At 41.0% G+C, this 27,956-nt stretch overlaps 2 protein-coding genes across 2 annotated transcripts in view; one reads left to right on the top strand and one right to left on the bottom strand.

Moving 5' to 3' along the window:
* Nucleotides 1-34: 34 nt before the first annotated feature.
* LOC143782791 (uncharacterized) lies at nucleotides 35-20,993 on the top strand. Its single transcript, XM_077270651.1, has 4 exons — nucleotides 35-94; nucleotides 7,871-7,932; nucleotides 8,118-8,308; nucleotides 20,859-20,993. Exons 2-4 carry the CDS (start codon nucleotides 7,902-7,904, stop codon nucleotides 20,991-20,993), a joined length of 357 nt encoding a protein of 118 aa, XP_077126766.1. The 5' UTR covers nucleotides 35-94; nucleotides 7,871-7,901.
* Nucleotides 20,661-27,956, bottom strand: part of KCNB2 (potassium voltage-gated channel subfamily B member 2) — a 372,379-nt gene continuing 365,083 nt past the window's right edge. Inside the window, exon 3 of the mRNA XM_077270650.1 lies at nucleotides 20,661-27,869. Within this exon, the coding sequence (XP_077126765.1) occupies nucleotides 25,755-27,869 (2,115 nt within the window). The 3' untranslated portion in view covers nucleotides 20,661-25,754. The remainder of the gene's footprint in view (nucleotides 27,870-27,956) is intronic.

Below are 27,956 nucleotides of genomic sequence, written 5' to 3'. Positions count from 1 at the left end.
AAGGAGCAGAGAATTTTATATTTTTGCGATTTCATTTTTTTTTTTCCTTTTAGAAGTCATACATTTATTTTTTTGTTGTTGACAATTCGTTCAGGTATTAGGGTCTGTGCACATACTGCAATTTTACCACAATTTTTTTGCACTGATTTGTCACAAAATCTGAAGGATTTCCTAGTGCCAGGCCTCTTTCACACTTGCGTTGGTACGGGTCTGTCGCTAAGCGTCGGCGCGCTGTCCCAACACACGTTGTGAAATTTCAGCACTACGTGGGCAGCGGATGCAGTTTTTCAACACATCCGCTGCCCATTGTAAAGTCCGGGGAGGAGGGGCGGAGTTCCGGCCGCGCATGCGCGGTAGGAAATGGTGGACGTGACATACGAAAAAACGTTCCCTTGAACGTTTTTTTGTGCCGACGGTCCGCCAAAATACGACGGACACAACGTATGGCCATACGTCACGATCCGTCGGCAATACAGGTCTATGGGCAAAAAATGCATCCTGCGGGCACATTTGCAGGATCCGTTAAACGATGGATTGAAAAAACCCTAGTGTGAAAGTAGCCTAAAGTGAGATTCCTGCAGTTTCCAGCACATGCTGCTTATTTTTCCAAGCTGATATACATTCACAGTATGTCAGTTCTTTCAGCATTTTTGCTGCAAATTTTTACACAGCATTTTTCCTGCCAAGAAAAGCAGAAATTTCTGCTTCAAATACTGTCACCAGAAAAACACTCTAGAACCTGTAGATATGGGGTTTATCTGCAGGTTAATAGCCGAACTCTGCAGTGAGAAAATTAAAGGGAACCTGTCACCCCCAAAATGGCTGGTGAGGTAAGCTCACCGGCATCAGTGGCTTATCTACAGCATTCTGTAATGCTGTAGATAAGCCCCCGATGTTACCTGAAAGAGGAGAAAAAGACGTTAGATTATACTCACCCAGGGGCGGTCCCGGTGCAGTCAGGTCTGATGGGTGTCTCCGGTCCGCTCCGGCGCCTCCCATCTTCATTCCATGACGTCCTCTTCGGGTCTTTACGCCGCGGCTCCGGCGTACTTTTTGAGGGCAGAGCAAAGTACTGCAGTGCGCAGGCGCCGGAAAGGTCAGAGAGGCCCGGTGCCTGCACACTGCAGTACCTTGCTCTGCCCTGAACAGGGCAGACAAAGTACGCCGGAGCCGCGGCGTAAAGACCCGAAGAGGACGTCATGGAATGAAGATGGGAGGCGCCGGAGCGGACCGGAGACACCCATTTGACCAGACCGCATCGGGACCGCCCCTGGGTGAGTATAATCTAACGTCTTTTTCTCCTTTTTCAGGTAACATCGGGGGCTTATCTACAGCATTACAGAATGCTGTAGATAAGCCCCTGATGCCGGTGAGCTTACCTCACCATCGATTTTGGGGGTAACAGGTTCCCTTTAACTTTACTCCCCCCTGGCAGCGTTCCTGTTTCAGTCATGGAGCGGCGCCAGCACAGGTTCAGTCACTGCTCTGAGCCTACAGAATGGCGGCTGTAACCATACACTGGCCCTGACTGACACTGGCTCTGCATTGGGGCTTAGCTGTCAGTCAGGGGACTTGCATTTTTTTGTGGATTCAGTTGAAGCTTTGGGAACATTTTACATAACATTTTGGATCACATTTATCTGGCACTCTACGCTGAGCACTTACATTGAGGTTTACATCAAAGTCTTTGACAAGATTTAGAGGAAACCCCTGACGCTTAGGCTGGGTTTACATTACGTTATGGGCGTCCGTTAGACGGACTACGTTACACAGCGGCATAACGTGGTGTAACGTCTGTTTAACGCCATTGACTCCAATGTCGGACGCATCACTATAGCGCTCGCCCACAATGGGCGTGCGCTAGCGATGTGCCGTCATTGAGTGACTGACCCTGAGACACGGGCTGCAGCGTTTCCGGGTCCGTCACTGCTAGCGCAGATAGAGCTAGCAGGTGCTCTATCTGCGCTAGCGTGCTGTCATACCGGCACTTGCGTTTACAGCAGCCCGTTACCGTATGTGTTGAACGGGCTGCTGTAAACGTAATGTGAACCCAGCCTTAAAGGGAACCTGTCAGCAGAATTGTGCATAGTAACCTGCACACGCTGTCAGGTCGGCGCCATTATACTGAATAAAATAATACCTTAGTTGATGAAATCCGTCTTGTGGTTTGGTCATTTGGAGACCCCTGATGTACCTAAAGAGTGGAAACCTCCCAATTCTAACCCTAACCCCAACACACCCCCTAATCCCAATCATAACCCTAACCCCAATACACCCCTAACTCTAATCACAACCATAACCCTATCCACAAACCTAACCCCAACCCTAATTTCAACCATAAACCTAACCCCAACACACCCCTAATCCCAACAATAACCCTAACAACAAACCTAACCCCAACACACCCCTAATCCCAACAATAACCCTAACAACACACCCTTAATCCTAACAACAAACCTAACCCCAACACACCCCTAATCCCAACCTTAACCACACCCCTAACCCCAACACACAAATAACCTTAAGGTACCTTCACACTAAGCGCCGCTGCAGCGATACAGACAACAATGCCGATCGCTGCAGCGTCGCTGTTTAGTCGTTGTGTGGTCGCTGGAGAGCTGTCACACAGACGGCTCTCCAGCGACCAACGATGCCGAAGTCCCCTGGTAACCAGGGTAAACATCGGGTTACTAAGCGCAGGGCCGCGCTTAGTAACCCGATGTTTACCCTGGTTACCATTGTAAAAGTAAAAAAAAAAAACACATACTCACATTCCGGTGCCCGGCGTCCGCTTCCCTGCACTACTCCTGCATCCTGTTTCTGCGCCGAACATCTCCGGCATCTCCCACAGAGCAGAGTGGTGACGTCACCGCTCTGCTTTACGGCCAGCACTTACACAGGATGCAGGAGGAGTGCAGGGAAGCGGACGCCGGGCACCGGAATGTGAGTATGTGTTTTTTTTTTTTACTTTTACAATGGTAACCAGGGTAAACATCGGGTTACTAAGCGCGGCCCTGCGCTTAGTAACCCGATGTTTACCCTGGTTACCAGTGAAGACATCGCTGGAACGGTGTCACACACACCGATTCAGCGATGTCAGCGGGAGATCCAGCGACGAAATAAAGTTCTGGACTTTCAGCAACGACCAGCGATCTCACAGCGGGATCCTGATCGCTGCTGTGTGTCAAACACAACGATATCGCTATCCAGGACGCTGCAACGTCACGGATCGCTATCGTTGTAAAGTCGCTTAGTGTGAAGGTACCTTTAGTCACAAACCTAACCCCTAAACCTAATGCCAAGCCTAACTAAACCCAACCATAACCACAACCCTAAACATAACCCTAACTTTACCCCAACTTACTTTAGCCCAACTCTAACCCTAATGGAAATATTATATATTTTTTTAATTTCATTATTTTTACCTAGCTAAGAGGGTGATAAAAGGGGGGTTTTATTTACTATTTTTTTTATTTTGATCACTGTGATAGCGTCTATCATAGTGATCAAAGTGAACCAATAGGAAAAATTTCCTAATGTTGCCGGCTGCCGTCCGGCAGATCTCAGTGGGCGCACTACGCATGCGCCTGCCATTTTCACCCTGAAGAAGACGCCGGGGGACTTCACAGGGGGTTGGAGGAACAACGGAGGTACTGGGAGAGGGGATCGGGGGACCCTATTTCTCTCTGATGTGCCATCACATCAGAGGAGAGAGAAATTAAATGGAAATTCAGACTTTTTTTTTTGTTCGAGGTCGCCATTATACCGTTAATAACAGACCCGAATCATGTTCTCTGGCAGGGGCTGACTGGCAAATTTTGGCCTGGGGGCAAGCACACAGCAGTGGCCCAAGAGTAGCGGCTCATCCTTAAAGGGGTTGTCGGATGCTACATGTCTACAGACACTATGTGTGAATCCTCATATCGTGCGCACTGTGCGCTGTGAAGATTCTCTGGTGCCGGCAACAGGTGGTCTTGTGACTGCAAGCATGCAATATATATATTCCCAGCCACTTTTCGACTAGACTGTTTTGGGCCTTGTTCAATACAGTTGCATTAGGCCATGTAAGTCTAGTCGGCATGTGACCACATGTATGCAAATCACAAACTTACAGCCACACACCCGCCAAATGACCACAGCACTGCGAGCAATGTGAGAAGCACAAGTCTGCAGTCCATAGAATGACACAGAGTGAATGCACCAATGACACACACGCACAGCCCCACTGTATAATGACAGACACACGCACAGCCCCATTGCATAATGACACACACACAGCCCCACTGTATAATGACCCACGCACACAGCCCGACTGTATAATGACAGGCACATGCACAGCCCCACTGTATAATGACCCACACACAGCCCCACTGTATAATGACAGGCACATGCACAGCCCCACTGTATAATGACAGGCACATGCACAGCTCCACTGTATAATGACAGGCACACGCACAGCCTCACTGTATAATGACACACATGCACTGCCCCACTGTATAATGACAAACACACACAGCCCCACTGTATAATGACAGACACACGCACAGCCCCACTGCATAATGACACACACACACACGCACAGCCCCACTGTATAATGACACACACACACGCACAGCCCCACTGTATAATGACACACACGCACAGCCCCACTGTATAATGACCCACGCACACAGCCCGACTGCACAGCCCCACTGTATAATGACCCACACACAGCCCCACTGTATAATGACAGGCACATGCACAGCCCCACTGTATAATGACAGGCACATGCACAGCTCCACTGTATAATGACAGGCACACGCACAGCCCCACTGTATAATGACACACATGCACTGCCCCACTGTATAATGACAAACACACACAGCCCCACTGTATAATGACATACACACACCCACAGCCCCACTGTATAATGACACACACGCACAACCCCACTATATAATGACAGGCACACACATCCCCACTGTATAATGACACACACACGCACAGCCCCACTGTATAATGACACACACACACGCACAGCCCCACTGTATAATGACATACACACACAGCCCCACTGTATAATGACATACACGCACCACAGCCCCACTGTATAATGACACACGCACAGCCCCACTGTATAATGACAGGCACACGCACAGCCCCACTGTATAATGACACATACGCACAGCCCTACTGTATGACACACACACACAGCCCCACTGTATAATGACACACACGCACAGCCCCACTGTATAATGACATACCCACACAGCCCCACTGTATAATGACACACACACACGCACAGCCCCACTGTATAATGACAGGTACGCGCACAGCCCCACTGTGTAATGACACACACATGCAGCTCACACACGCAGCTCACACACTTACACACACGCAGCTCACACACGCATGCAGCTCACACACAGCTCACACACACACAGCTCACACACACACACAGCTCACACACACACGCAGCTCACACACACGCAGCTCACACACACGCACAGCCCCACTGTATAATGACACACACACACAGCCCCACTGTATAATGACAGGCACACGCACATCCCCACTGTATAATGACAGGCACACGCACAACCTCACTGTATAATGACACACACATGCACAGCCCCACTGTATAATGACAGGCACACGCACAGCCCCACTGTATAATGGCACACACACGCACAGCCCCACTGTATAATGACACACACACACGCACAGCCCCACTGTATAATGACATACACACACAGCCCCACTGTATAATGGCAGGCACATGCACAGCCCCACTGTATAATGACACACACGCACCACAGCCCCACTGTGTAATGACACACACATGCAGCTCACACACGCAGCTCACACACTTACACACACGCAGCTCACACACGCAGCTCACACACGCATGCAGCTCACACACAGCTCTCACACACACAGCTCACACACACACAGCTCACACACACACACAGCTCACACACACGCAGCTCACACACACGCAGCTCACACACACACGCAGCTCACACACACACGCAGCTCACACACACGCACAGCCCCACTGTATAATGACACACACACACAGCCCCACTGTATAATGACAGGCACACGCACATCCCCACTGTATAATGACAGGCACACGCACAACCTCACTGTATAATGACACACACATGCACAGCCCCACTGTATAATGACAGGCACACGCACAGCCCCACTGTATAATGACAGGCACACGCACAACCCCACTGTATAATGAGAGGCACCCGCATGGCCCCACTGTATAATGACACACACTTGCAGCTCACACACATGCACGCAGCTCACACACACACGCAGCTCACACACACACAGCTCACTCACACATGCAGCTCACACACATGCACGCAGCTCACACACACACACGCAGCTCACACACACGCAGCTCACACACACATGCAGCTCACACACATGCACGCAGCTTACACACGCACGCAGCTCACACACAGGCACACACAGCTCACACACACACGCAGCTCACACACGCACGCAGCTCTCACACACAGCTCACACAAACAGCTCACACACACACGCAGCTCACACACACGCAGCTCACACACACGCAGCTCACACACACACGCACAGCCCCATTGTATAATGACATACCCACACAGCCCCACTGTATGACGCACATGTACAGCCCCACTATAATGACACACACACGCACAGCCCCACTGTATAATGACACACGCACAGCCCCACTGTATAATGACACACACACACAGCCCCACTGTATAATGACAGGCACACGCACAGCCCACTGTATAATGACAGGCACACGCACAACCCCACTGTATAATGACACACACACGCACGGCCCCACTGTATAATGACACACACATGCAGCTCACACACGCACGCAGCTCACACACACGAAGCTCATGCACACACAGCTCACACACGCAGCTCACACACGCACGCAGCTCACACACACACGCAGCTCACACACACAGCTCACACGCATGCAGCTCACACACAGCTCTCACACACACAGCTCACACACACACCAGTTACCTCATACACACATCACACACTCTCCTCTGTGGTGCAGGGGCGGCTGATGTCCATGTGCAGCTCTTCAGTTTCTCCTGCTCACAGCTCCGCACTGTCCCGGCACTTCGCCCGTCTCTCCTTCTCTGCCGGGATAACAGATAAGAGCAGGAGAAGCCGGAGCTCCGTGCACACACAGGCCGGTGTGCTGACCTTTCATCTTGGCTGCTGGCTCTCTCCCTCAGAGTGGCAGTGGCGCATAGGAGCTTGCTCATCACATACCCCTGCAGCCTGCATGTCAGGGATGCTGGCAGGATGACACCACCGCGCACTACAGGTGCGCTATGTATTACAGTCACTGCCAGTCCTCCAGCGGCCCTGTGCAGCTGCTTAGACACCGGCCCGGGGGGCATATGCATTTCTGCCACCCTGCCCAGCCCGCCCCTGTTCTCTTGGGTCTCAGCTTTTTTTAAAATAAAGATTAAACAACAACCACAAGATGGATTTCATCAACCCAGTTATCATTTTAATCAGTTTAATGGCGCCGACCTGACACTGTGTAGGTTGCTGAGCACAATCCTGCTGACAGATTCACTTTAACGAACAATTGCTGTGGAGTGTGTTCCTCTGAACTTATGGCCAATATTTGAAAATCTATTTATATTTGATATTGTAAAGTTATACAAGAATACTGCACTTGATACCTTTTAAATAATGATATATATATATATATCTTTTGTTGTTTGACACATTGAGAGAATTGCCTTGTATTTAGGTGTTGGTGGTGTTTGCATGCGCATGCTTGAGAAAGTGGGTGTTCCCCCGAAACATAGCTAATTGTTTGCCATTTGTGATAATATCTCTGTAGATGCTTTTTTGCTGAGAAAGCTTAATTTATTATGGACATTCATAAAGGACAGCCTGATACAGGTGAATATACTGGATTAAATATGATGATGAATTTTGGTAAATATAATTGTCTATAGTAAAAAAAAAAATATGTGCAAATTCTGCAGACATGTGCATACTTTTTTGATGCATAATAGTATACCAACTTGTGCAAAAAATGCTTGACTGATATTTTCAGAAATGTGTTTCTTCCCCCTCTCCACCAGAGACTGGGATTGCTTTGCTCCCACCCATTTACTATATGGACAGAAATCCTGGAAATAAGAGGAAGCACCTCCTACCTAGCCTTAATAGTTTGCTGTCCCTGGGAGAGTCTAGAAGTTTTCTAACAATGAAGCACCACTATGCCTTAGGGCTGATTTTTGAGACTCATCTGAGGGAAGTCTTTATACCAAAGGTAAAGTCCAGCGTCCCTGGTGCTCCTTCCTGCAATACACATGCAGGAATTCCTGCTACATTAAGTTTGCTTCTCCATCACAGTCGCTGCCCACTGAGCATCTCTTCTTGTGTGGGACTATGGTGTTGTGGCACATTTCTGGTCATGCTGCAGCCTCACCAGAAGTGGGAATCCGTAAATGGGGTAGGAGAGAATGTCAGACACCGAATTCTGTCCAGTTAGGACCTAAAGTGGCACTCTCCAGGAAAATATTGAGCTCTTGGGTCTTCACCACCAGTTTTTTTTCTCCCTCCTGTGGATTGTTTTTTACAGCATATTATCTCTCTTGCTCCCCCAAGCCATAGCTGCCCTTGGGTTAGAGTAGCAAAAGAGACCTTCTTTGAGGTACCCATCCCAATCATGTCTTCCTTAAGTAAATGTTTACATATCTGCATTTTTATGGAGGAAAGGCACTGCTTGTGGCCGGTGTCTCACTTGCAACTGCAGTGCGAGAAACTCGCGCCTCAATACCCGACACTGTCGCCGGCACTCGTGACCGTAGTGTGTGGCAGCATGTATTTCTATGCAACTTTTCGCTCCGGTCCGGACCGCCGGCAACAGTGCCAGGTATTGAGGCGAGAGACTCGTGTGAGTTTCTTGCATTGCAGTTGCAAGTAGGACACCGGCCTGTGGCTGTGACTTTGGGCATGATTTTAGGGGTGTGTCCCTTCAGTTAGAGGTTTGCACATCTTTAAAAAATAGATTACAAGGGAAATTTGCCTTTGAAAACTGTAATAGAAAGTTTACTCATACCATAACAGAAAAATCTGTTTGACTTTTATTAAAAAATACTAGCTGAAGAATCTCCACTGTGTTTGCATTCATTAAAATTGTTGTTAAGAAGGAAGTAAAAAATACTATTAAGCTCTTCACCAAGAAGGTGGATTGCCCTTGTTCCTCTCCTGCACGATAAGATTCTGACTCTGACTTCTGTCCTGGAATCAATATTAGAAATATTAATCTAATTTATTTAATTAATAAATTTGGACTCAGATTCCTTTTCCTCAGATACTTATAATAATATGGGAAAGCCCATGTTTTCTCTGGAAGTACGGCTTATAAAAGCAGTTTCCTCTACTACGAAATTGGAAGAACACAAGGAAGATAGCCCGAGATAGAATGTTAAGAGGCTAAAAAGATATAGTGGGAAAAACTAGATTGGAAACTGACGACTCAGTGTCAGTGAGGAAAATCCGGTCACTTGTGCATGGGGTGAACTGTTCTTAATTATGCCAGATGTACTATTGCTTTCTTTAGTAAATCCAAGGGAAATGAGCCACTGTTTCATGTGAGACTGTCCAGTGCCCCTTCTTGTTTGCTAATTAGTAGGTTCCTTAGCTCTCAGGATACTGTGGAAAAGAGGAGTATGGCATATAACAAAAACAAGGGTCAATGATGGAATGGAAATTCCGCTCTGTCACATTAAGTCTTTTTGTGGCATAGGAAGTGGACTGTGCACATAGGAAGTGAACTGTGCATATCACTGACTTCAGTTAATGGTGTCGCTGGCAGAGGCTACATCATCCTGCTATAATTGATGGGACATATGTTCGATTTCACCCCTGCTTCCTGCCCGCTAAAATGTATGCTAGAAGCAAAAAAGGCAGGAAGGAGGAATGAACATGTGGGATCAGCCGTCAGTATGCTTGTGGGGTATATAGTATCTAAGACAACTAAAACACAAAAAAATAACTAGGACCCTTTATATTAAAGGTGAAAAAATAAAAAAAAGTGGCGACGTGGCTTTACAAACTACATCCCTTAAGGGAACCGGTCACCCCCAAAATCGAAGGTGAGCTAAGCCCCTGGGTGAGTATAATCTAACCTCTTTTTCTCATCTTTCAGGTTACATCAGGGGCTTATATACAGCAATCCAGAATGCTGTAGATAAGCCCCTGATGCTGATGGGCTTAGCTCACCTTCGATTTTGGGGGTGACAGGTTCCCTTTAAGCAAGCAACGGCAAAAAGCCACTGTATTTATCCAATATTAGATTATTAGAGCAATGAAGCAAGCTAAAACATTATTTTATCCAATGCGCACTCTTGATGGGTAAACAGTTTTATGGAGATTTCTTTTATAAAAAAAAGGCTTGGGTGTCTCAAGATACAGGAATCACACTCAGTGATACACAAGCTTTGACTTCAGAATTTGGTTTTATTTGGACAATTAGCAGTCGGGGAATGAATACTGACCCTTCTTGCTTGTACTACATGTAACAAAAAATTAAGCTATTAAGGTGCAGGTACTGCTGTATATCGCGGATCATTCAATTCAGTCACACTGTGTGACTATACAGCTACAGAAATCCCTAAATATCACTTGAATCCTTGGATTAGTATTCACAGACTGAGAATATCCCTTCTATTTTCAATCTGGTTCATCAGCACTGAAGTAGCACACCACAATCGCAGTAGGCCTTTTTCCATCCCTATGCTATGTGCACTGAGCTACTTCACGGTATAAGCATCAATTCCTTGTCTGGTCCCTATCTTTAACCCTTGCTATGATAGCCCCCTGATTATCTGGGCTAGACCATGTGAACTGATTGCTGCAGGGCATTCTGGGAAAGTCCACCCGGCCACACTTGGTGGCATTAGCATGCTCACTGAGTCCAGCAGTGTGTGAAATGTCACCAGACATATATTTTTATGATCTTTGTGAATGGAAAAGCAGAGTGGTTGAATTTGTGTTAAGCCGCGATTTTCCAGACATTTAATTCAAACTCGTTCCTCTGCAGATCGATCTGCTCATCTCTACATGCTGTGATTGGACTTCTAAAAAATGAAATAATTGAAATATTTCATTTAGTTGATTTCAAGTGAGGGAGTCAATATTCTTTAGTTTAAGATGAGTAGCAGATTCATCAAGTTATGGAAATGTTTCTAATTTAATCACTATATCATCATACTGGATAGATTAATTTAACCCCTTTCCGACATCAGGCATACATTTATGCAGATGTCGGACTCCCTCCCTTTGATGTGGGCCCACATCTTTCCCGGTACATGTTGGCTGTTTTGAACGGCTGACATGTGCCCGGGACAGCCGCAGGTGGATTCCCCATCCACCCCCGGCTATGAACCCGTTAAATGCCGCTGTCAAACGCTGACAGCAGCATTTAACATGCATTTCCGGCAATTGTGCCAGAAATCCGCCCAGCGGTGACCACCGTCATGTGATCACGGGTCACCAATGGGTTGGCATGACAACCAGAGGTCTCAAGGAGACCTCTATGGTTGTCACTGCCAGCTTGCTATGAGAGCCACTCGGTGGTCGGCGCTCACAGCAAGTGAGTAATTCTGCTACATACAGGTGATGTGATCATCACCTGTATGTAGCAGAGCCGATCGAATTATGGCAGCTTCTAGTCTCCCATGGAGACTATTGAAGCATGCCATAAGTTGAAAATTATTATTTTTTTATGAATGGAAAAAAATATAAAAGTTCAAGTCACCTCCCCCTTTCGCTCCATTCAGAATAAAATAATTAAAAAAAAATTAAACCTACACATATTTGGTATCGCCGCATTCAGAATCGCCCGATCTATCAATAAAAAAAAGGATTAACCTGATCGGTAAATGGCATAGGGAGAAAAAAAGTATAAACGCCAGAATTACTTTTTTTGGTCGCCGCGACATTGCATTACAATGCAATAACGGCCGATCAAAAGAACGTATCTGCACCGAAACGATATAATAAAAATGACCGCTCGGTGCGCAAAAAATAATCCCTCACCCAACCCGAGATCATGAAAAATTGAGATGCTACGGGTATTGGAAAATGGCGCAATTTTTTTTTTAACAAAGTTTGGATTTTTTTCACAATGTAGATAAAAAAGAACCTAGACATGTTTGGTGTCTATGAACTCGTAATGACCTGGAGAATCATAATGGCAGGTCAGTTTTAGCATGTAGTAAACCTATTAAAAAAGCAAAGCAAGTGTGGATTGCACTTTTTTTTGCAATTTCACCTCACTTAGAATTTTTTTCCCGTTTTCGAGTACACGACATGGTAAAACCAATGCTGTCGTTCAAAAGTACAACTCGTCCCACAAAAAACAAGCCCTCACATGGCCACTTTGACCAAAAAATAAAAAAGTTATGGCTCTGGGAAGAAGGGGAGCAAAAAATGAAAATGCAAAACCAAAAATACCTCTGTTCGTTACGGGGTTAAAATTACATTATGAATGCTATCTGATGGGCCGATAGTGGTGTAATAGGAAATGAAATACAATTTGTTATTCAAAATGTAAAACTTTTATGTGAAGTTTAGTTCCAAATAATAGTAAACTAAAGAGAAGTCTCTCTTTAGTTTACTATATGGTTTGGGTACCTAGTCTCTGCACCTGAATATAGCAGTGCACACGGTGTTTATGTTTATAGTTCCAAATAATAAACTTGAGTCAGATGACTGCAGGAGGAGGACTAATGAGAAAATCTTAATTATATCCCCTCTGCAGACTGGTATCACAAATAGAGATACATGGCTCATTGGATACAATCTTCTACTGTATCAAAGGTTTTGAAATCAGATTTTTTTTTATAGCATCAGGTCCACATGTATAATAGACATCTAGAGAATTTTACCAACCTACATTTGTAAAAGTGATAAATAAATTAAAAAAATGTATCTTTTCATCTTAGTGTAATTTAAGTTAACTGAACAGCAAAAAGCACATATTTCATGAGTAATACTTATAGATAAGAATTTTATAAAAGACGCGTACAAACTAGCTGCAAATTACAGGGTTGTCTGTTATCTGACAAAATTGGAAAAAAAGACATGCTATGAAATAACAAAAGAAGCATTACTTTCCTGTTGAAGCACCTGTTGCTCCAGAACCAACTCTCCGATAGTCTTTACATGGCTGCAATGGTGACGTTCTGTCTGCAGTATGTGACCACGGTAGACTAGAAATTGGCTGTAAAGGTCATGAATTGTAGTCAGGATGTCATCACTGCAGCCCTGGAAAGCAAAGAGTTGCAGAGGAAGAGATGACATTGGAGTAGTAGGGGATAAGTAACAATGTCAAGAGGTAAGTAATATTCTTTTCTAACCTTAGCAATCTTTGCTCCAGTTTTGTCCGATCTTGGACAACCAAATATCCCATGTGTTGTGGGAAATGATTTTCTTTTAATGCAGCGCAGATATGATGGTGTAATGCTAATGCATATGACAGAGAATTGAGATGAGACAGAAATGATTCATTTATACATTTATTTCTATCCTGCATATGCATTCAGACTGAAATGAAGAAAGTAATGCAGTCATTGTACAGACATTTGACATAAATGTTCAACAATTACATGCATGCATACAGAATTCAAAGGACGATTGGTATGGAGGTAATCAACATTCTATTTATTACACAGTCACATTTCCTCTTCCTGTAAATTAAAGGCAGCAAGAATGGAAACATTGATAAAAGCGCTGTTAGATTCATTTGAGAAGAAGCTAATGCAGATTACGTTGATGCGGATGAAGAAGAGTAGAAAAAAAGCGTTTTGGTTCGTTTGGCCGGAAGGATGAAGAAGCAGACAGAATGGCTGAATTATAATGGAACGTGCTGGATTCCAGTAATACAAAGTAAACAAAGATCTCATCCTTATAATTGATAGTTACTAACATTAACCTGAACACCTTGTAAAGATGATGCAACAAAACATCTGGTCCTTGTGCTCTTTCTGCAACTATACAATGAATACTTACGATCTTACCGACAATCATTGTGATGTTTGTATACTTGCTGTCTTTAAGAAATACATTACAAACATTATTGAAACATTATTAAATCTTTCTACGTCGGGAAGTTCAGAAAATTATTGGTAGATATGTGTGATGATGTAAAAGTAGCATTTGTGCTTTTTTTTGTTCTTTGCAGCATTCAGGATAGTTACTGAAACGAATATCGTACAAATATAAATTTATATGTATATACATATATATATTTACAGAGCAAAGAAATAATCAAACTATTTGACAATATAAATAATATTCAGAAAAAAAAGGAACTCACACAGAAACTCGGTGCTGCTGATGCAGTCAAACATCATGAACACTTAAGCTTTGTGTTTGGTGCATTCTAATCTATGTGTTAATATTAATCACCATTGCTAGGTTTAGAGTTGGATTCACCCATTTTATAAAAATAAGAACCCTTGTGGATTGCTATCATGTACTAAACATGCGCCATACTATTCATCATTGTGCATTGGCTGTCTTTAGCTCACTAAAATCTTTTGACTACAGTATAAATAAGATCTATGCATATTTTACAAGTATAATGATTATCCTATAGCAGAAGCAGCTACGGCATTGCTCGGGGTAAGGTGTCTATCGTGTTAATATATATCTATATTGAGGATGGTTTCAGATCCGCTGTCAATTTGCTAAAATTATATTTTATTGCTTTAGCATTGTTTTGTTACAAAGCAACTGTGCTCAAAAAATGAAAATTGAGCTTCTACTAGGAGTAAGGCTACTCATCCACCCCAGATTTTGGAAATGTAGCTCTGTGCCAGTTGGCCAACACCGACACATGATTGGCAAGCAGTATGTTGGGACCATGGAATATGATTTGGAAACGGAGACCCAAATGGATCATAAAAATACAGCTCGTCAGTGATGGACCACAGAGGGTTGGAAAGGAGAGTGCTGAAGATCTCTGATTTGTGAAACTCAAGTAAGATATGTGAAAAAGGGGGAAGAATTTAAACTTTAGCTTGGACTTATTCCGTTATTGTTACCCTGATGATTTTAAATTGCCATCTACTGAAATCAATGATATATCACCATCAATATACTGATATTATAGATAACTTTGGGATATATATTCATTTTCTGAGTCCTTGCAGGCAGGGTCCTCTCTCCTCTTGTACCAGTCTGTGATATGTTTTGTTCATGATTATTGTACTTGTTTTTGTTATGTATACCCATTTTCACAAGTAAAGTGCCATAAAATAAATGGCGCTATGCTAATAATAAATAATAATTCTTTGTGATAATAAACTGCTGGTGATCATTTTCAGATACCTATCTGGGTATAACTATTTACACTGTGAATCACTGATCATAGATCGCTGATCAAAACTCATCCTGAGCATCTGAAATACATCATTTTGGTCTAGTTAGTTAATTGGGAATATAATAGCGAATTATTTTAATATAGACTGAACTATACTATTTAGATGTGTTTATAAAAATGTCTCTTTTTTCTTCCTGGTTGATTTCACGTTTCTTTCTGAGAGGAGGGCCATGTATTTGTTTGGCTACCCCCATCTGTTGTCCATTGTCCGAGGACAAAGTGATATAACCATCAAGTTTTCTCCTTCTTGGCCAGTTGTACTAGCAATGACGTGAAGAGCATTGTATAAGTTTTCATTGACGACTCCACATGCCCTGTAACAGTTTTATGGAGGGCTATTGTTTGGCTTCCCTGATAGCCTTTAGATTTATTACTTTTGATTGAGTAAAAGGAATTATGTAATGTATTAACTTTGTGTATGTTGGGTGTAAATTAAATTCTCCAATTCTACTATATCAATATAAGGATTAGAAAAGCAGCATTATTCAAGGGGTTACATATAAATTAATGTTCTTGTGCAAAAAAACAACAACTTCAAGTTGAATTTTTCCTTTAAATTTACATCTAAAAATTTGTATATAATTGCAAAAAACAAGCAAGATTATTAGACAAAAATGTTGATGCTACATGCACATGCTAGTGACATGAAGGGTTACTCGTTAGTTATCCACTCAATCGTTGTAGATTTCTGATAAATCCTAAGTGTGTGTATATAGCTTATGAAGTACTGAAGAATCCCCATTTCTCCTCTGTGCAGATCAACATTAGAGTTTGTATAAAAGCCACCTGGATTTGATATCATCTTGTATACCAACAATAGAGTCAGGCAACCGCTGATCATTTTTAGAACAATAATGGATGTTTTAACGAGCTGTAGTCATGTAGTTCAATGGTCTTATAAATAAAAAAGAATTAATAATAGTCCAACTCATAAAATGTATTGACATTAGGAATAGATTTTAGAAAGCCATGCAGACCACCAACTTTACAAGAAGTTGTGAACATTATGGTCAAAAAGCGCCTTTATGTCTGTACCTACTTCTGCGCAGATAATAATCACATCCAGCAGTTGTGCAGGTACTGGAAATCCTGCTGGATGTGTCGGCACCAGCCTGCACAGAATTGGAAACTGCTGTGGCTGTCATGTGGTTTAATTTCGAGACTGCCACCGTTTTTATATTTTGGATGCAAAGATAGCTATGTCCATACTCTGAAAAGATGGCATTTGGTGCCTTTATTGGCATAGTGAGGATATGAGATGCAGGCAGTTATGCTTTTATAACACAAGGTCCTAATTTATTGCGTTTTTTGATTTTTGTTCTGAAGGTTGAGGTTTTTCTGTTCTGTTATCATGCTTCTTGTCAGGTGGCAGAAAAAGGACAGATATAGTCCACATTAGCATAGAGAAGGAAGTAGAGTTTTTCATTAACAGACATGACTTTCAGCGACTACTTCTGTTCCTTTAGCCTTATGTACCCTGATAACAATCCAGGAACGCAAATGTTAGATAAGCAAAAATGCTTGAAAAAGGCCATCACGCCAAAACGCGCGTCGGGGCGGGTGCACTCCGTGGTGTTTGATCTTGCAGCCTGCTCAGGTAATTATATTACTTAATACTGTGACTTTAATATGGATTTACCTGTTTGAGATTGGATGCTTGTCAATTAATGTAGCTAGGCTGGATTTGACATGTTATACTATATATTTGGATTCACATTGCTAGCATTCCACTGGATGTGAAATTGATTTGATACTTCCCTTACCTCATCCATGGATGTGCACCCCTGCTTTTCTTCCCACATGTGCAATATGGCTTGAATCCACTTTCCCCCTATGTTGTCAAATATCCTGGAATATCTAATAAAGTTTTTTGTAATTTTTCAAAAATGGTGTGGGTGTATTTGTGATCGTGTTTCTTTGCAGTTTTGCTTATCTATAGTTTGCGATTACCCCAGTATTATTTATAATCCTGATTTAGCCCATGATATTATGTAATTTAATTTGATTATTTAAATAGTATTTTATGGGTATATTTTCCATTAAGTTGTTAGGGTAAAATATGTCTTCGGTGAATACAGATTTTCACATCTAGTTCTATGGTAATGGGAGGCGTGAAGATCTACAGGCAGATATACCCATGCTGCTGCAATTTCTTCTGAAACCACAGTTACACTTTAAGGGGAATACGTTGCAGACAAACCCAATTCATTTCTCATACAACTGAAGCTCTTGTCTCTAATGTCAGAAATCAGATCTAGATTGTACAAGTGTACTGATATTGGTCTACTTTTGGAAGATGACCGGTATCAGGCATAGAAACTTAAGCTTTCAAGGCACTGGGAAAAATACATTATGAAAAGTTGTCTTCCTTTGACAAAATGCATTAGTAAAAGTCGTCCTCCTATGGCAATATCTCTTCAAGCATGCTTCTTTAATGTTTGTATAAAATAATACATTAAAAAAGCTTATTTTGGTTTAATGTACAGTAGTAATTCTGAACAATAGAATCACATTAAGTGATTATTCTTTAATGGACTTTATCAACCTAATCACCTATTTAAAGGAAGGGTGCAGGAAAAATATGTTTACTGTGTTACTCTATGCCATACAGGGCATATGGAGGCAATACATGCCCCTTTAGGCCTTTCATTGGACATATCAAAATTTATCACTTTTTTTCCTGGAGTATTCCTTTACTGTAATAAAATAATGATCTACTTTCCTGGTACAAAAATAGAAATCATATCTATTTGTTTTATGGGTAGTACAAAGATGGCAATGTCTTACTCAGTGTGTGATTCCTGGGGTGTGGAAACCCAATCAATCATAAGATTGGTGGTCTTGACCACGTTAACATAAATGGTTGCGCTCTCTACTATGGCATCAGTCCCATAGACAATGAGCAGAGAGCTAGTGCTCGTGTGGCTCCTTTCTAATTGTGAATTCAGAGCCTCCCATCTTATGGTCAGTGTGGTTCCTAGCTGTCGAATCTCCAGCGATCACTCATTCATTACCTATCCCGTGGACAGGTTTTAGGTTTCAATTTTGATATAAGCCTTTTCAAGTTTTTTTTTTTTTTTGCTTTTTATTTCTTATGTCACTAAAAAAAAAATGCTTTCAGTCTGCAATATATTGTATTATACATTTTATATTTGTTGAAATCTAGTATGCTAAAAATACTATAACTAGAAAAATGAATGAATTCAGCAATCCTTTTCTTCAAAAATTATATCATTTATGTTACATGACGGTATAAGAAGTATTTTTACATAATATATGTGAATTTAACATAATGTATGCATTGTTCTGTAGGAAATGTGCTGAAGCCAAAAGGCTTTTCCCACTTTCAAAATTTACGGCACATCAATATATGATAGATTTTGTAAATATCAATGTTATATGGATTGCACTTGTTACTAACATGTATGGCACATCAAGGATATGCTTTATATGCATGATCTGTAGGGATGTGGATGCTGGGACCCTAACAATAGCTAAAACATAGTCAATCTATATAACGGACGGCTCCATTTCTCAAAAAGCATTAACCAAAGACCTGCTAATTGTTCGTGTATCCTGCTGGTGCATGAAGAAGTGTATTGTTTGCAGCAGTGGATGCTGGAAATCCTCCAGGGCTGACATTCAGAGTAGTTTGCTCTTGGCTCAAGGTAATGAGGCAGGTCAGAAACTGCTTTAGGGCAGAGACAGACTGCCGTATTTCTCGTGCGAGAATCGCACTGGCTGTCAGCTCTCCTGACCTGAGCTTGACGGCTGCACAGTAATCCATCACGCTTTCTTGCTCAGGTCAGGAGAGGTGCCGGCCAGTCTGTGCAGTGCGATGCGATTCTCGCACGAGAAATACGGCAGTCTGTCTCTGCTCTTAGACACAATAACTATGACTGTATTAGGAACCGGTATCACCCAGACCCCCAATACAATGTTACTAAATGTCAATGGAGCCATGTATAACACTATAAAACATTAGGTGACATACCGTAATTTCCTTAGTTCAGAATCTAAATAAAAAAATTGTGACATAGCTTGTTGGATGTTGTATATCAAGCAAATTGTGATTAAAAATAAAAAAAATAAAATCGGGCTTTCCATTTGGGGGACTATATTATGTTTAGGATACATTCAGTTGTGAGCAAAAGGGTTAACAAGGCAAACAAGACATGTTTTGTTCGTCAAATATAACTTTTGTAAATATATTTAATGGCCATATCTCAAAAGAAAAATAAGACCTTACACTGCTCTGACATCCTGTAGTACAGTACCTTTGCAAAGCTTCTCTTTCTACAGAGAGTGACTGGGTTATTGTCAATGCTGCTGTAATTGCAGGACTTTATTAGCTTTAAGCCGGAATCACACATGCCGACATCAGGAATGGACTTAACAAGAATAGAAATTATAAGCTTTACAAACACACACAGCTGTGAAATATCCTGTTGGAGTATGATATTTAATTTACTTTAGTTATGTGTGTATTCTTGGCAAGGAGAAAGTAAAGAGGTGTAGTAATTCAAGTGTCCTCTTACTCTGCCCCATGTTAAAATTGATACAATGCCTGCAAGTGAATGAAGGAAATAAATGGCATTTATAACCATTTTTAATTCTTCATTGGAAAGTTGTATTTAAAGTGCATGTCGTATTCCTAAGGGAAATTAAAGGGAACCTATCACCCCCAAAATCGAAGATGAGCTAAGCCCACTGGCATCAGGGGCTTATCTACAGCATTCTGTAATGCTGTAGAGAAGGCCCCGATGTATCCTGAAAGATGAGAAAAAGAGGTTAGATTATACTCGCCCAGGGGTGGTCCCGCTGTGGTCTTGTCCGATGGGCGTCGTGGTCTGGGGCCTCCCATCTTCTTATGATGACGTCCTCTTCTTGTCTTCATGCTGCAGCTCCTGTTGAGGGGAGAGCAAAATACTGCAGAGCGAAGGCGCCGGGAAAGGTCAGAGAGGCCCAGCGCGTGCGCACTGCATTACTTTGCTCTGCCCTCAACAGGGTAGACAAAGTAATCCTGCTCCGGAGCCGCAGCGTGAAGACAAGAAGAGGACGTCATTGTAAGAAGATGGGAGGCCCTGAACTGGACCGCGACACCCATCGTACCGGGACCGCCCCTGGGTGAGTATAATCTAACCTCTTTTTCTCATCTTTCAAGATACATCAGGGGCTTATCTACAGCATTCCAGAATGCTGTAGATAAGCCCTTGATGCCGGTGGGCTTAGCTCATCTTCGATTTTGGGGTGACAGGTTCCGTTTAAAGACTCATTATCAAGTATAAGATTCATAGTAGACTTATTGATACACATTTCTTTTCCGTGATTTTTGTGAATGTAGAGAGTAATTTTACATCTTTTTAAAGTTTTTTTTACCAAACATATTATTTATTTTTCTTTTCATTTTGTATAATTTTTACAGATGAGAGAATCAGCTCCCGAGACCCTAATCCAGCTGCCAGCTCAGTACTTGTCAACAACCTCCTACTTTCTAGAATCTCCGGCTCCTCTTTTGATCATTAGATCTGAACAACATCGTGTCAATCTGCTACAATGATATCTCGCCAGGCTGGCTAATCAAAGAAAATCCAGGGATGCTGGCAGGTAGGAAGAAATTTGCAGGGCTCCTGTCCAGTGGCCACACAATAGTGACCTGACTGCTGGACCAGGGTCTTGTGAGTTTGTTCTCTCAATTCTAATAAGCAAAATAAATATTGTGGTGTTCCAGGTTCGTCAATGCATTTAAACTAGAGATGGTGCTCACATAATCATCCTAGATCATGACTGTTACAATGAGAAAAATATTTAGACCAGTACAATAAATATACTGTATAGTATAAAAACATCAGTTTATTAAGGGGGAATAAAGATCTACCCTACCTAATTGTGCTACGTAACCATTCTATATGTCAATAAAATATTACACACAGTACCCGTATTTGTCACAATAGAAAAACTGAAATATCTTGAGAATTGAAAATAACAGATAACATCTCAGATAAGTTGAAATTGTACTATAGCCACTAAACCATTTTAGTATTTGTTATACGCAGAGACTGTGACATAAGTGATAAAGAATACAAATGTATTCTTGTTACTTATTTTTCTCTGATTTTAAATGCAAATGCACAAAAAACAATTGTTTGTTAAACTGCTATACAGGAAATATACAGCTATAGCAAAATTTAAGAGACCACCACATCAAAACCCTGTCATGGGCAGCCCAATCTCCGGACCTGAACACCATTGTAAACCTCTGGAATATAATCAAGAGGATGATGGATAGTCACAAGCCATCAAACAAGGAAGAACTGCTTACATTTTTGCGGCAGAAGCCGTGTGAAAGACTGGTGGAAAGCATGCCAAGACACATGAAAGCTGTGATTAAAAATCATGGTTGTTCCCCAAAATATTGATTTCTGAACTCTTCCTGAGTTAAAACATTAGTTTTGTTGTTTATAAATGATCATGAACTTGTTTTCTTTGCATTATTTGAGGTCTGAAAGCACTGTTTTTTTTAATTTTGACCATTTTCCTTTTTCAGAAAAAAAATACAAAATGTATTGTTTGGAAATTCAGAGACATGTTGTCAGAAGTTTATAGAATAAAGGAACATTTTACTCAAAAATACACATATAAAGAGAAAAATCAGACAAACTAAACATTTTGCAGTGGTCTCTTAATTTTGTCCAGAGCTGTATTAGCATATTCATAACCTGATTTACATAATTTTTCTTCTGGGCAAGATGGCACCTGTGGACACTGGCTGAAATTTACATCAAGTTAAAAGGTAGCTGTTATCAATGAAGAACACTGACCCTAGTAGAAGCAAGCTAATAAGAATTTGAGGCAGTGAAAAGCCATAAAATGGATGACAAGGCAGTGATTCCGTACATCAAGACTTGTTTGAAGCAGGAATTACCTTGACCAAATCTACCAGGTATCTTCTGAGCAAAGTAATTGATTTTGACTGGTCAGAAGAGTTCTTTAAGCATCAGCACATGCCATTTGCATCGAGAATGTGAAAATTTGAGCCCATATTCAGCACTTTGAGGGGTTGTTTAATAGGTGAAATTATACCTAGTTACTTTTTTTGGTTTAATGTAAGGGAATTGTCCTAATGGGAGATCCATTTATTGCCGATTGAAGGGTTGAAATACACTGGTCTATGTGGCACTTGCTCCTGTTAATAACCCAAAAAGCGCTATTTTTGCTAGCTAATCTACATTGGTTACCATGCAATCACTTTAGATCAGCTCGCAAAACGTATTAAAAACGTAATAAATGTTTAAATTATTACCTGAAACTACTAGCTGATCTTCATTTATGGCTTAAGGTGTCTGAGAGTGAAGAAGATAAGGTTTATAATTTGTTCATGTCAGTTGAAAAAAGTGCAATAGTTTTATTGCATTGACAAGCAAATAGTGCCTAGAAATGTGACTTCATGCAAATATGCAAGCAGTCATGCGTAATCTATATCTCTAGAAGTCTGAAAGTTTTAGGGAAAAGCTGTACATTCACCCATATCATTCTTTTTTGTTTTACATCCTAACATCGTCCTTGAAAGAGTAATTCTGCCGGTATCTCTCGGTATTTGAGTAAAGAGTAATTCTGCCGGTATCTCTTGAAATGAACCTCTGGACAATTCTCTAATATACTATTATTTTGCATTAAATGCAAGAGATTAAAAGCCCACGGGGTGCTGTAAAGTATGCCCATTTCCATACTGCAATCGGGTCAGCACTCAATTATCCTTTGATTACAAAAATGGTGCCAGAAAGTATATCATGAATTTCATTTGGGAATTCCCAAGAATAAATGAAACCTATGTCGTCATTCTCCATATGTTAATGTTAATTATTTCCTAAGTATTTTTATGTAGGTAATATTTGGTGGTCTTCTATCTTATACTACAAAAATACCACCTTTAAAAAAGATTCTGTGTCATTGTAGACACCTACACTGTTTCTAATTGGTGACTTAGATTTGCAAAAAAGGCAAAAATAGGTTTATAAAGCTTTATAATATCTTTATAAAAAAAGACTGCCCACATCTAATTCATGTGTTTGAAATAAGTCACTGGTTTGAAGCAAGTCCTATATTGAAGCATTTAATACTGTCTTCTCCGTTTTCTCCAAAGCAGACATATAAATGAAAGAAATCTGAGTGTCAAGGATTTTAGAATTCTCCATAATTCTGAGTAATAATCAATATTATAACATGCTTTACAGATGTATCAGAAGTTATTGGTGGACAACTGGGTGCTCAGATCTCCATCAATTGCTATAATAGTTTGAGATGCTCATAAGAACACTAGGCCCCTTTAAGACCGATTGGCCTTGCTTGGCTCTGTTAAGCAGTGGCACTATTGAGCAATAGATGGTAATGACCAAGCAATGCCTTCTCTATATGAGGCTTACAGGAGAGAATGGGGCACTGGCACTCTTATAGAATATGACGTTTCTCAGCTCCCAGACTCCCATTCAAAGGTCCTCATACACTTGAAGGAATCTGATTTTATAGTCAGGTCTGTCCATCACTATGTCATCTCAGTCCTTCAACATAATCACATTAGAAACAATGGGCCTGATTCATTATTTGCGATTTATTTTAAGTAACTTTTCTTTTTTGTTGTCTTATATTTGTTGACATTTGCAGCCAAACTCTTCAAAATGACTCATGTGTTGAAAACAAAAAAAATTCAGTTTTGTATTTTACCTATTTAGTGCAAAAAGTTGCATATTCTGTTAACATGTTGCAAAATATGCTCGAAAAAATCAGACCTACACAAAATCACTCCAGGAGGGACTTAAGTACATGTGCGCAAAAATGTTACAACTTTTAGAAAAGTCGCAATTGATGGATCAACCCATGACGTTTATAGACACCAAGTTTTGCCCACAATGGTGAACATAAGAAAAAAAAAAACAGGGCACACATATAAAATAGACTAAAAGAAGGTGCAAACAAAAAGAATAAGGTGCAAATGAAAAATAGGCGAAAAACACCAAAAACAGAACAAAAAGAACAAATGTAATAATAAATCGGGCCCAATATCTCTAGGAGACTTTCAAGGATTACTACATTAGTGGGCAGACCCAATATGATAAATCATTAAACTTTTATTTGAGACCAAATTACATTAATTGTGCCCTTGGTGAGGAGGATAGACAGGTTGTCACTGTATTTTAAAAAATAGTGTTACTCATTGATGTAAAGATGATGTTGATTGATTGGAATGACCAAGAACATTGAACATATTTATGGCTGCGCTCCCTGAAAAATTCCAATACTAACATGTTCTTTGTTCAAGAATACTCCATAAAAGCAAAAAATATAAACTGCACGGGGATATACAAGATAATCTTCAGTAAATAGATTGCAGAATGAAGTGTTTCATGGCAATTGGCACTATTTACGTGGCGGCCAAGAACTGTTCTTTAGTACTCGACATTGGGACAGTATTATTATTAACATTTTTGGCAAGTTAACACATTAAATATCAGTCTTCACACTTGCATTTGTGGTTGTATCATCTTGCCTGTTTTTTTTTTTTACTTTATTTTTTTTTTAAATAAGAAATGCAAAAACAATCTTATGCACAGCAAAATCTGCAGTGATTTATAGCACAAAAAATAAAAAATATTCTCTTAATTTAAACCAACAATGATCTCTGAACAGAAAGCATTTACTTCAGTTGCATAACGATTCCAGTTTTGGTGAGCTTTCCAACACAGCGTCCATGTTGTAATTCTCACACCGATATCACTGGAAAAGCTAACGACAAGGTTGCAATTCTGCAACATAATATAAGTCTGTACAAGTCCTCCAAACAGGTACACTGTGAAGGAAGTACTATACCTGCGTCCAGAGGAATAGGTTGGCTTTATGTACTTTTGTTTATACTCAGTTGTCCTAACTAACGTATGTACACATATAGGCTTTCTTAAAGCTCACAAGACCTCATTTCCATCTTTAATGCATGCAGTGACCCATAATCCTTTCTTGAACAAACTCTTCTCTGCTTTTAAATGTTCCAAAACACATGTACAATCATGGATTAAAGGATCAAGAATGTCAGGATTTGCAATACACTGGCTCTTTAGAAGGGCTTTCATTATCATTATTACACACTGCCGCTGAGTCATTATATGTTTTGTTACAAATGGTAGTTCCTGAACTATTTTACTAAGCAATTCTTCATGCCATGCAAAATTAATAGTTTATGGATGTCTTTGAGGCTTTTCCTTTTGAGTTCATAGACTTTACCAACCTTAGTGCTTTTAAGAAAAAAAGTCCTTATTGCTCTTGCAACTAGTCACATGCTGGTCTCGCGTGTCGGACAGTAACCTGTTTCATCAGTGTCTGAGTGGATTTCTGGGACAAATAAATGATTCTCCACTTTACTTTCCTCCTGATTACTGTCCTGTTTAAGGTCCTCTCCTGCCAAGTAAATGTCCTGAGTACAATTTTGATTGATTGTTTTCTGCGGGGAAAGCACATCTGTCTCTGCTGTAGCGTAGTTACCATCATTCTTTTCCTCAACGCAGTTGGTTTTGATGTCCTCCTGAGTATCGTGCTTTGAACCACATACCTGCATGAAGTCATCGTCTTCTGTGTCTATTTCTGTAAAGCTGCTTCTCTTCTTGGAAGAGAGTGAAACTAATTTGGGATTTTGAGAAGGTGATGTAGGAGGCCTTGGAAATACACCTGGAGACTCTGTTTCTGTTTGTTGTTCAGAGGATGAATAGTCTTGCAGAAAAAGTGTGCTTAGCTGAAGATGAGTGTATAGTGGGTGTTCTATTGTCTTAGCTGGCAATGTACCTGTAATATTTGCTGGATTTGGGAGGGAGCTGCCCTTTGACTGTTTGAAATTAACTTTCAGAGATCTAGACCTAATTGGATTATTCAGTTTCATGGAACCCTGGCTATCCTCCCTCTCAGCACCAATTTGTTCTTGGAGAAGTATCTTTGGGGTTCCACAGTCACTTTTACCTGATGCTTCAGATAACTTATACTCAAATGTGACATCTTTGGGAGCAAAACCTGGATATTTTGTACGTGGCTGGAAGTGAGACGTTTCTCTACCACCTTCTTCACTAACGGTGTATGCAGGGAACCTCATTTCAAGATTACTCCCAGGAAATGGTGTAAGAGGAGATCTTTCTGCTTCAGTAAAGTCTGTTGCGCAACTGGCAAAACTGTCAATGCTTGAGACACTTCTCATATCAGTTATCATATCTTTGGGAGCAACTGATAACTGGTTTCTTTTTGAAGAAACTTCTTCCATCTCTATTTCTTCCTCATATGCAGGAGGAATCACTGATTGTTCATGATAGGCAGAGTTAACGCTAGGATGTGACTGTGCTTTTGTGATCTCATTGTACAGCTCCTCTAGTTTCTGGGCACTGAGATGTTGTGGGCTGGAAGAAGAATTGTTTAATAGTTCTTGGGAGTCATGTTGACTGACCTCCTGATATTTATTGTCAAATGATTTATTTGAACTTGTCTCAGACATTGTCCTCCTTGCCCATTTCCATCGGCTAGGAGACAAATGATTATCATTAGCGTTCTCTACTTTATTAGAATCGTCGGCAGACTTATCTACAACAATATCGATCAGCTCCATGCTGCGAGCAAATGCATCTTTCAGGTTCATAGAAACTATGCTCCCATTTCTCTTAGCTCGTTCAAGTGCTTCTCTTCTCTTTATTGCCTTCTCCTGTCTTTTCTGCTCTTTGTAGAATTCTGAGAAATTGTTTACAATGATTGGAATAGGCAATGCAATCACTAAGACTCCAGCAATGCAGCAAAGACCCCCAACTATTTTACCAAGTAATGTCTTAGGGTAAATATCTCCATACCCAACTGTAGTCATAGTTATCGTTGCCCACCAAAATGAAGCAGGTATACTTGTAAATTTAGTAGCATCTTCATCCTTCTCAGCGAAAAACACCAAGCTAGAAAATATCATTATTCCCATAGCTAAAAATAATATCAGTAATCCAAGTTCATTATAACTTCTCCTGAGTGTGAATCCTAGAGATTGTAGACCAGTTGAATGTCTGGCAAGTTTAAGGATACGTAATATCCTCATAATTCTGAAAATTTGAACCACTCTACGGACATTTTGGAACTGAAGAACGCTCTTATTGGATTCTGTAAGGAAAATTGTCACATAATATGGCAAAATGGCCAGTAAATCAATTATGTTCAGAGGGCCTTTAAAGAACTTCCACTTGTTGGGTGAAGAAAGAAATCGCAATAAATACTCCATTGTGAACCAGGCAATGCAAACTGCTTCTACATGTGCCAACTGAGGGTTATCATTCGGTTGCCCAAATTCATCTGGTTCTTGCAGATCAGGTAGTGTGTTCAGTGATAATGCGATGGTCGAAAGCACAATAAACAAAATTGATATAATCGCCAAAATCTGAAAGACAAGATAAAAAAAGAATAATTTAATGTCAGTTATAACAAATGAAACATAAATCATTAATATTACAGATACTTTTTATAA

This window comes from Ranitomeya variabilis, chromosome 6 (genome assembly GCF_051348905.1).
Source record: "Ranitomeya variabilis isolate aRanVar5 chromosome 6, aRanVar5.hap1, whole genome shotgun sequence".
Taxonomy (NCBI): domain Eukaryota; kingdom Metazoa; phylum Chordata; class Amphibia; order Anura; family Dendrobatidae; genus Ranitomeya; species Ranitomeya variabilis.
Note: the sequence above shows the minus strand (reverse complement) of the source record. Positions and strands in the feature narration are given on the sequence as shown.

Coding starts and splice junctions, on each gene's coding strand:
- LOC143782791 (XM_077270651.1), top strand. CDS start 7,902: ATGGACATTCATAAAGGACAGCCTGATACAG. Junction 7,933..8,117: donor TAAAGGACAGCCTGATACAG/GTGAATATACTG, acceptor CCTCTCCACCAG/AGACTGGGATTGCTTTGCTC. Junction 8,309..20,858: donor GGGAAGTCTTTATACCAAAG/GTAAAGTCCAGC, acceptor TAATTTTTACAG/ATGAGAGAATCAGCTCCCGA.